Here is an 11,289-nt window from a genome sequence, read left to right on the forward strand (position 1 = left end):
GGTTCCTTTAGGATCTGCTGCATGGGGTTCATAGTAAACCTGGGAGATCAGATAATGGACAGCGGGGTGGGGGGGGGGGGGGGGGGGGGGGGGTCAAAATGTCCAATAGACTAAGGAACATTCTTGGCAAGGCCCATTTGAGAGTGTTGGCCCAGCGAGACCAACCAACCGACCGCCTCCCTCACAGCTCACAGTTTAAGGCCAGTATACCTGGGTTCAAATGGTATTCGAGGTCTTTCAAATCATTTGAGAATTTGCTTTAGCCTGCTTGGAGTGCAAGATGGATGTGGTTTGCAGCTTTGCAATTATTCTATTTGATAGTAAGAAGAAGCTGTTTTGTTAGACTTCAGTGGAACTTTTGATATAATTGATCATAACCTATTGCAAAGAGGTGTTATGGATTTGCATCCTCTGCCTTATCATGGAGAGTTACCTATCTAATAGAACACAGAGGATTTTCATTAAAGGAAGCCTAATTCAAATTCAGTTGAGTGTGGTGTACCGCAGGGCAGCCGGCTTGGGCTATTATTGTTTTCTGTATTTACTAATGACCTTCCACTGACCTTGAATAAAGCCTGTGTGTCTATGTACGCTGACGACTCAACAGTATACAAATTGGCTACCACAGTAAAATAAATAACTGACACCCAGTTTTAGAATGGACAGTTGTTATGCACATATTGTTGTTTTATTCCTTTTCCAAATGTTCTAATTGAACTGTAACATGTACATATTGTGTTTTTATTGTTCCTGGAAGATGTTTCATCATTTTTGAGACAAATCACTCGCTCAATGCTAAACCTTATTTAGATCTATTATTGAATAATGTGGAATTGTGCAAGTCAAGGAGACTAAACTGCTGTCTGTTTCCCTAGATATCAAACTGTCATGGTCAAAACATATAGACTCAATGGTTGCTAAAATGTGAAGAAGTCTCTCCATGATAAGGCGTTGCTGTGCTTTCTTGACATCTCAGTTGACCAGACAGATCCTACAGGCCCTAGTTTTGTCACACTGGGACTATTATCCAGTTGTGTGGTCATGTGCGGCAAAGACGGGAATATGTTCAATTGCAGTTGGTGCAGAACAGAGCAGCACTTAGATATACACGGAGGGCGAATGTCAGTAACATGCATGTCAATCTCTCCTGGCTCAAAGTTGAGGAAAGATTGACTGCATCACTATCTCTCTTTGTGCAAGGTGTTGATGTGTTGAAGGTACCGAACTGTCTGTTGAAGCTGTTGGCACACAGTTTGGACACTCATCAGTACAACACAAGTGATGCAATCAGAGGTCTCTTTACAGTCTCCAGGTCCAGAACAGAGGCTGAGAAACACACAGTATTAAATAGAGCCATGACTACATGGAACTCTCTGCCACCCCATTTACTCAAGTTAGCAATAAAACCAGATTAAAAAAATGGATAAAAGAACACCTTATGGCAAAATGGGGACTGTGAAGAGACATTTTTATATATTTTGTATTGTAATTTGAACTATATTATCTATGTGGCAGGCCTTGTTGAAGTCTTGACTTGTGCGAGCCGGAACGGTTCATAGGGCAGGGGACATCTCCTGTTTCTGAAGCGCAAGGCAGAGGCAGGACGTTATGTAGAGTTATGTATATTATGCATTTTATTTGTTCTTTTGTTTTCTGTTTGGACCCCAGGAAGAGTAGCCGTTACCTTGGCAGTGACTATTTGGGGATCCCAATAAAATACTAAATACTATTGATTCCATCGCAACAGTCAAGCTCAATCAAGCCCAGCTAAGGTATTGGAAAGGATTTTGAACCCAGGTTTGGGGGCCAGGCCTACTAGTCACAATGCTGTTCAGTATGGTCGGGAATGAATCATCTGGGTTAAGTAAGTGTGCTTCTTTGTTGAGCATTTGGCACCAGTAGCACGCAGACCAAACATCTTTGGGGAGATGCTTGTGTGGTTGACATTAACCCACTACCGAAACCATGAGCATAAACAAACCACAAAACAATACTTGTTCCCTCACCATGGTAAGGGCTTATGGTGATTAGGGCAGTGCTGTGTAATGTTGTACTCTAGTGTTTTTTTCGAGGATTTCATGTCAAGTCTTTACGATCAACCTGTGGCATTACAGTTGTAAGCATGTTATTAAAGCACAAATCCTATAACGTCAGGCGTGCATTTGTAAATGGGTTGCATTAAACAGCCTATCTGTGTTACATAGACTCACATAATAAAAGTGTGTGTTGTGTGCAGAACAGTCATGGAGCTACGGTACACCCTGGACATTTCCAGTGCTCTCCTTTTGAAATACGCATCTATTAAACCAACTCTTCCATCCCAAATCTGGTCTGGTTTGGTTTCTACAACACTCGTACCGGCAAAAATCGTCATGCTCAAAATCTATAACCAGTGTGTCAGTAATGACTCCATACTGCATGTTCTGTAAGCGCTTCAGATGTTTGGATAAGCGATTTCCCAGCCATGCTATCCTGTTCTAAAATGGCTCCGGGAGAGAGAGAGAGAGAGAGAGAGTGCAGCAGTGAGAGAGCATGTTTTAATATAAAACTGCCAAAAACGGATAGAATGTCAGAGCTGTTAACAGTCCTGCCAGTGAGTGTGTGAGAGGAATGAATAAACACGGCAGAATGAGAGTCTTATCTCCAATAGCGGCCTCAGGAGGCTCCTGCCAGCGACCCAGGAGCCCCTGCTCACTCTGGCTCTGAAAGGGGTCACGGAGCAACAATGAAGGCACGGCCTGGTTCTCAGAGTGTAACTCAAGACTAGGGTTGCAAAGCTACCGGTAATCTAGCAAAGGTACCGGAACATTCAATAATTTTGGTAATTAACATACAGTTTGGACACACCTACTCATTCAAGGGTTTTTCTTTATTTTTACTATTTTCTACATTGTAGAATAATAGTGAAGAAATCAAAACTATGAAATAACCCCTCATGTAGTAAGCAAAAGTGTTAAACAAATCAAAATATATTTTATTTTTTAGATTCTTCAAAGTAGCCACCATTTTCCTTGATGACAGCTTTGCACACTCTTGGCATTCTCTCAACAAGCTTCATGAGGTAGTCACCTGGAATACATGTAAATTAAAAGTAGTTTTTATACGTTTGAGCCAATCAGTTGTAGAGGTGGTATACAGAAGATAGCCCTATTTGGTAAAAGATCAAGTCCATATTACGGCAAGAACTGCTCAAATAAGCAAATAGAAATGACAGTCCATCATTACTTTAAGACAAGAAGGTCAGTCAATCTGGAAAATGTCAAGAACTTTGAAAGTTTATTCAAGTGCAGTTGCAAAAACCATCAAGCGCTATGACGAAACTGGCTCTCATGAGTTCCACCACAGGAAAGGAAGACCCAGAGTGTCACGTGTGCTCCCTCTCCGGCCTCTAGGGCACCAGGCTGCTCGTTATAGCGCACACCTGTTACCATCATTACGTGCACATGCGCATCATCAGACTCACCTGGACTCCATCACCTCTCTGAATACCTTCCCTATATACGTCACTCCCTTTGGTTCCATCCCCAGGCGTTATTGTTTATGTTCCAGTGTTAAGTCTGTGCGCTGTTCTTGTTTTGTTTTATGTTGCGTTTATTTATTAAAACACTCACTCCCTGAACTTGCTTCCCGACTCTCAGTGCACATCGTTACAGAGTTACCTCTGCTGCAGAGGATAAGTTCATTAGAGTTGCCAGCCTCAGAAACTGCAGCCCAAATAAATTCTTCACAGAGTTCCGGTAACAGACACATCTCAACATCAACTGTTCAGAGGAGACTGTGTGAATCAGGCCTTCATGGTCAAATTGCTGGAAAGAAATGCCTACTAAAGTACACCAATAAGAAAAAGAGACTTGTTTGGGCCAAGAAACACGAGCAATGGACATTAGACTGGTGGACATTTGTCCTTTGGTCTGGAGTCCAAATTGGATATTTTTGTTTCCAACCGCCATGTCTTTGTGAAATGCGGTGTGGGTGAACGGATGATCTCGGCATGTGTATTTCCCACCGTGAAGCATGGAGAAGAAGGTGTTATGGTATGGGGGGTGCTTTGCTGGTGACACTGTCTGTGATTTATTTGGAATTCAAGGCACACTTTAATAGCATGGCTACCACAGCATTATGTAGCGATACACCATCCCATCTGGTTTGGGCTTAGTGGGACTATCATTTGTTTTTCAACAGGACAGTGACCCAAGGCACTTCCAGGCTGTGTAAGGGCTATTAGACCAAGGAGAGTGATGGAGAGCTGCATCAGATGACCTGGCCTCCACAATTACCCAATCACTTTTGTCTGGTTGTAACGGTTCTCTTGTTGTGAAGTAGAGGCGGACCAAAACGCAGCGTGGTGGTTGTTCATTGTATTTTAATGAAGACACTATACATGAACAAACTAACGAAAACAAGAAACGTGAGAACTCAAAACAGCCCGATCTGGTGCAAACACAAAGACAGGAACAATCACCCACAAACACACAGTGAAACCCAGGCTACCTAAGTATGATTCTACCTAAGTATGATTCTCAGAGAGTGACACCTGCCTCTGATTGAGAACCATACTAGGCCGAAAACATAGAACTGCCCCACAACATAGAAAAACAAACATAGACTGCCCACCCAACTCACGCCCTGACCATACTAAATAAATACAACACAAAGGAAATAGAGGTCAGAACGTGACACTGGTACTGTATAATCTATGGCAATCTATTGTAACATTGGTAATTGAATAACTTAAAAATTTTATATTCATATATATTCATTTTTTTATATTTGTGTCCATATTGTCCATGAGTGGTACCACTTAGCCTAATGAATGAAAAATGCAACTAATCAACAATGGCATTATTTTCAATTAACTCTGCAACTCTTCCAACTATTGACTTTTTTTCACAACTGCCACCAGTTTGGTGCCAAAACATTAACAACAAAGACATATTGACATAGTAAAATAATTAAAAGTGTATTAATATTAAAATAAAAAAGGATATTTATGCTGAAATCCTTATATTAAACACCAATGGTATTCACTAAATTTATGGTTGTCACGAATATTACCGAAGGTGACTCCCCTTCTTGTTCGGGTGGCACTCGGCGGTCGTTGTCGCCGGTCTACTAGCTGCCACCGATCCTTTGTTCTGTGTTCGTTTGGTTTTGTCTAATTGGTTTCACCTGTTCCTTGTTTGGTTGTTAGGGTGGGGTTATTTAAGTTCGTTCAGCCCGCTTCTGTTTGTGCGGGCTTGTTCATCTGTATGTGTTAGAGTGGTTAGTGTTTTCATTTGGGTTTCTCGCTGTCCTTTTATTTTTCACGATAGGGTACTTTTGTTCTGTAGTTATACCTGGTTTGATATACTATTTTTGTTCCTGTGATTATTTCTGGACATTAAAGCGTGTTTTTTCCCGCATCCTTTGCTCTCCACACCTATTCACTCATTGAGTGTTACAATGGTTTATATTTAGAATGTTTTACAGCTTTGTTATTCTATTTTTTATTTTAAAATCATATTTTATTATTTTACACAGTGGGACAGAGATAATTACAGGCACCTGTGATAATCAGAAGTACCCAAAAAGGCCACTAGGTGACTTGTGACAAATTACATAAAATCTTTGAAAGTTACAACATTTCTGGTAGTTTACTGGTAAACTTAGCAAGTTACAAGTAATATACCCTCCCTTAGCATCCTTACTCAAGAACAAATGTATATCCCTTCCTCTAAAGAGACCAAAATGAAGTCTAAAATGCCTATTTTTTCTTTCTTTAAATAGTTTTGAGTGGATTCAGTTTTGAAGAAGATGTGATCAAATCACATTACGTTTAAGTCTTCCCCTAAGTGGATGCCCTGTGGCACTGAACAGTAGCCCCTCTGACAACGAGCCACAAGACGCCAGGGTGTCACTTTAGTCCTGTTATCCCTCCCTGGCAGCCCACCTCATACAAAGGGATTAAGTCCAGAAAGGTGCTTCCCTCACAAACACACGTCCCCAATAAATAACTAGAGAGCTACTGCAAAGCTCAACAGAGAAGATCAGAGTCGAGATAATCAGATTGGGAATCTACCAACCAAACCAGCAGTGAAGCATGGGCAACACAACACAGCAAGCCAGGGCAATTCATCACCAGTCTGCCCAACCGACAGGCGAGGTGTGCCATTCGATCTGCCATGATTTCATTTACCTTCAAGTGCGGCCAGGAGAGTGTCACTGACGGAGAGAACTAACGGATTAGAATCCTCTGAAGTCCTGAAAGCCTGAGCTTTGACGCCAAAAGAGGCAAACTGACTTCCAGGGCTTCCAGGCAGCACTGCATGCAGAGGAAAAACTCACAGACTCGGGCTTCTTAATTCTTATGAGACTGGCTGGAAGGAAATGAACAGAGTTGGTGGAACTTTTGTTATTCTTTATCCTCTGCCGGCATCTGCATGCTTGTCAGGGTTGTGTCATTAACAGTGTTGGTCATAAAACAGAAACTAATGACTCTGACACTGTTTTTGAAACCCGTAATTGACTGGAATTGTCTGGACTAAAGTGACAGAGTACACTGAGGTGTGAACTGAAACATTGATATCTGATACACTTCTTGGAAATGTAGCATGTAAAAGAGTGAACAAACTCTGATTACATGACTTTATGTGACTAAGTACAGAAAAGAGATGGACGGTTGAGAGAAGAGTTTGTCGAATGCCAGAATAGTTATTAATCCCAGAGGGATTGGCAGTAGCATTGGAAGCTGACAGAATGTTTGGTCTTTCCTTCACAAGTCTCATACTATCCAGATCGGATGGGTGTGGATACCACACGAATGACCATTAATGAAAAGGTAATTAGCCAATTTAGGTCAAACGAAAAGTGCTCAGAGCAGACAGTTTTACAGAGAGATCTTGATTGAACTGTAGTCTCTGCATTACATTTAGTCAGACTATGCCCTTTATAGTGTAATACTTTTGATCAGGGCACACAGGGCTCCAGTCAAAAGTAGTGCATTATATAGGAAATAGGGTTTCATTTGGGACTGTGTCTTTGAGGAAGAGGCCACTTAACTCCATCTGTCTCTTCTCTGATTTCTAACATCCCATTCTCACTCTATCCGTCTGAAAGATGGTGTTTGTAGGAATTGTAAAAAAAAATATTGAGGGCTCCCGCGTGGCGCAGCGGTCTAAGGCACTTCATCTCAGTGCTAGAGGCGTCACTACAGACCCTGGTTTGATCCCGGGCTGTATCACAACCGGCTGTGATCGGGAGGCCCATCGGGAGATGCACAATTGGCCCAGTGTCGTCCGGGTTAGGGGAGGATTGGCCATCATTGTAAAATAAGAATGTGTTTATAACTGACTTGCCTAGTTAAATAAAGGTTAAATAAAACATACAAATAGGACAGAGGAACTGATGACACATTTCAGCAGTCTGCCACAGTACATGCTCAGGGACACCAGACAGAGTCATATCACAACTGACAAGCTGCATATTTATTACCCAACTCCTTCCCTGACGTTCCCTCATGCGTCATAACTCATTCACACTCACAAAAAAAATCCTCCTCAATCCCATTCTCATGATTACTGTCCAAAGTATGAGCAAGCAAAGGGTTTTTTTTTTCGGGGGGAAAACCCTCTTAAAAAGGTGATTGGGTGTTAATGGGGTTTGCATTACTTTCAGATAATTGACACTTACTTGGAACGAGCTAGAGGGTTTCTTAACTTTCTGGTCACAGCCGGAGACAGCTGGAGCTGGTTTCAGCACCTCAGAACAGGTTTGATAGGGATGGATTTTACGTTCACTGAAGATCAACCAACGTTTGGCTCCTAAGCCAATATTGATATTCGCTGGCCCCTCCGTCCGTATGCTGTAAATTCTCCCTGAGCTGAGCTGCTGCTCTCAAAAGCTGAACTGAGCTCTGTTTGTTTCAGACGAGGCAATTGGCTCACCAGTTTAGGTCAGTGCAAAGAAGAGTTGGAAGGAAACTGCTGTGACGGCAAAAACGGAAAACACAATATTAGATTAGCAAATATATTACCTAAGAGATCCACAGTCCTCAGATCCACAGGCTCTGGGCAGTTTTCACATACATTCAAACATCACAGTTGCTTAACAGGTGAATGGGGCTTCTATTGACCTGTAAGTTAACGTGCCATCCAATAAAGTCTAATAAAGAGGAGACAGCTTGGAAAAACCACAAAGTCACGTAAAAATTATGATGTATTAAGCATCATAAACGCGTATGTCATGCCAAAATTAGATTAATTTATTATAAGGTGGTTATAACAGGTGTCTGACATGTCACATTGCTGATGCATTACTGTGTGTACAGTTTATGATGAATCGCCTCAGTTAAATTTGACCATTTACTCCTGTCACACTCATCAACATCGCAGATCCGGCCACCGATTTAAGATACAGTTAAACATAAGACTATATAAGGGCAAAATATTCCAGTCAGGGGTTTTACAATGGACTGTAGCAGCTCCACCATCTATAACTCTATCTGACACCGTTAGAGAGAATGATAGCTCAGACTCAGATACTAACAGATGAGGAACAGAAAATACATGCATTCTTTTTGGGCAAATAAATACATTTTGAAAAGATCTGGCTTGGCTTGAAGAGATCAGACTGCAGTGCAGAACTTCAGCATGCTTTCCAACTGGAGGGACTAAACAACTCTGGCTGCTCGCATAAACAAAACAAGAACAATATCAAAGTAGGGAGGGAGGGAAAGAGGAGAAAGTGGAAATTCCTTGCAGCTTGAAGGAAAGAGTGAACGACATACGCAGCTCCGAGAATTCACTGACCATTTCTCTCTCTCTCTCTCCCTCTCTCTGTACAAAACGATAAGCTGTTGTCCGCCCCAAACTTGGTTAGAAATGAATACCTCAGACCACATGCCGTGGAACAGAGGAATCTCACACACACACACACACACACACACACAGACACAGACACAGACACACACACACACACACACACACACACACACACACACACACACACACACACACACACACACACACACACACACACACACACACACACACACACACACACACTGCCGTTCACATGGGAATTCATTATGGGTAATTCTACATGACGTAGCTGACGGGAAAGAGGGACCAGATGGAGTTATGCATTGCACACTAACATGCTGTAGTACTGTATGGGATTCGGCTTTACATTACAATATAGCTACACAGAACTCCCCTCCGGTGCCTGAAGCCAGGGGCGTATTCATTACAGAAACAGTTTACTGTTTAAGAACCAAATGGAAGCAAACAGAGCAAAATGAGAGTTTCTATTGGACAAATTCAGGTAGGTCCCTTTCCATTTTGTTCTGTTTGCTTCCGTTTAATAAATGTTTTGCTACAGAATCGGCGTAATGAATACGGCCCTGATTTCATTCAGACTCAAAAACACTGAAACCTGTTGGAAACAGTCCTCTCTAGAAACCAAACATACTGTATGTCAATTTGCGCTAAGCCAGGCCACTCATATTTCTGTATTACTGTGTTTAGGATATACTGTATATATTTTATTGTTCACTCTTCCTAGTGAGCACTTCCAACATAAGCCAATTGTTGGACAGTTCCTCCAGCTTTCTCTGAAATTGTATAAATTCCAGAAACAATTTTAGAGGTCCTAATAAAATGTGTTTGTTTAGGTTTTATAACCACCACAATCATTTCATTTCACTTTTAAATTTAAGCTATTATGTTGTTGTTTGAGTCAACATATTAAATCAAGTTGAAAATATAGCTGGAGATCCAATTGTTGGATCAATATTACCATGTGTGACACAGATTTTTCGCAAAGACTACCTTTCATATCCTCAATATAAATCCTTTACAATTCTTAAAATACAAATATGTACCTAATAAAGAAATGAGCCAGACTGCATAAAGTACAGTATTTTTTACACTGAATCTGCCTTTAGAAAGACAATCCTCTCTAAAAATACCACAACAACAACTCTAACCCTGCAGGCATAAATACTGTATCTGGTCCAAAACCTGGACAATATTAGCCACAACTACAAGAACACAAAGCACATGCAAATATGGAGCAGATTACCATTGTGTGTTTTAATTATAATCGAGACAGTGAGTGGTAGATCTGCAATGCAATGGAACAGAATGTTGTTATCTTGAACTTCAAGTGCAATGGAAAGTTGGGGCTTTTAAAATCTTTGACACTTGTACAGAGAGTCAGATAGAATCAACATGACTGAATAGTCATAAGTGCTACTTTCAAAATAAATATTCAGTTCGAAGTATGGTTTATATTTTAGATGCAAACATTTTGAGGGTATTTGAGAGAAAAATCAAAAAAAAATATGGAGAAAAGGTTTTGCGTGAATTTTGCACAGAAATAAGTTATCTGAATTGCTTTCTAGACAGGTCCTCTTTAGCAGGGTTTGCAGACAAAATAAACAAGACAAGACTGGATCAGTGGATATCAATGCATGCATGACAAATATACCATACACTTTATGAAATAGGCAGAACTGCACACACAACAAATAGGTTGGAGTGGTTAAAGTCCTCTGTGTAACAACTGAGAAGAGCAAAGAGAAACACAGAGACATAGACCTGCACCTGTTCTAAACTAAGCCTGCTATCTAGGTAGCAGAGGTCATGGCTGAGTTCACCTAGGCACACACCTACCTCCTTGAAGAGAGGGCTGAATCAGAGATAGGTAGAAGAGACCATGAAGGAGTGATAGAACCATTCTGTTAGCCATCTCGCTCCACAATGCACCACCCCTCTCACAATCGGCTGGTTTTATTCTCCTCAAGCTAATTACCAATAACCAGAGGTCTTCAAGTACAGAAGAAAGATTTTTTATTATTTTTTTTAAGTGGAAAAAAAAGAGAAAAGATATGGGCCACTACGTAATTAAGAGAGGGCAAAGACTTTTGGTTCAATGGATCACTTCGCTTTTTTCCCTCCCCTATGTCTGGTGTTGCTGTTTTTATTCTGGTCACTCCTGCCAACAGTGCAGGCTCTGCTGCCAGAGAGAGAGAGAGAGAGAGAGAGAGAGAAGGGGGGAGAGAAAAGAAAGAGAGAGGGACGGAGAGAGAGAGGCAGAAGGAGACACCCCCCTCCTTCCCACCCCCCTCATCCAAAAGGAATTGCACTGTCTGCCAGACATTTGCATGGATTCAGAGAGGACTTATCTTTTAAAGTACACAGTGAGAGAGACAGAGGGGGAGAGAGACAGGGAGAGAGAGAGAGTAAGAGAGAGACTGGGGAAGAGAAAGAGAGGGAGAGTAAACCAGTGAACAAATCTTGGGTAATTACC

The 11,289-nt window shown here is 41.4% G+C and overlaps 1 protein-coding gene across 34 annotated transcripts in view; it reads right to left on the reverse strand.

The window, feature by feature from the left end:
* The window catches only part of LOC110503876 (elastin), a 93,753-nt gene extending 82,782 nt beyond the window's left edge, over nucleotides 1-10,971 (reverse strand). For 20 of the 34 annotated variants that reach the window (XM_021582453.2, XM_021582484.2, XM_021582460.2 and 17 more), the window contains exon 1: nucleotides 10,653-10,970. In XM_021582453.2, coding sequence (XP_021438128.2) covers nucleotides 10,653-10,728 — 76 coding nt within the window. In that variant the 5' untranslated portion in view covers nucleotides 10,729-10,970. Of the gene's footprint in view, nucleotides 1-10,652 lie in introns of all 34 variants that reach the window. The other 14 variants (XM_036961280.1, XM_021582487.2, XM_036961279.1 and 11 more) reach the window with 3 other exon arrangements.
* Between the last annotated feature and the right edge of the window lie 318 nt (nucleotides 10,972-11,289).

This window comes from Oncorhynchus mykiss, chromosome 24 (genome assembly GCF_013265735.2).
Source record: "Oncorhynchus mykiss isolate Arlee chromosome 24, USDA_OmykA_1.1, whole genome shotgun sequence".
Classification (NCBI taxonomy): Eukaryota; Metazoa; Chordata; class Actinopteri; order Salmoniformes; family Salmonidae; genus Oncorhynchus; species Oncorhynchus mykiss.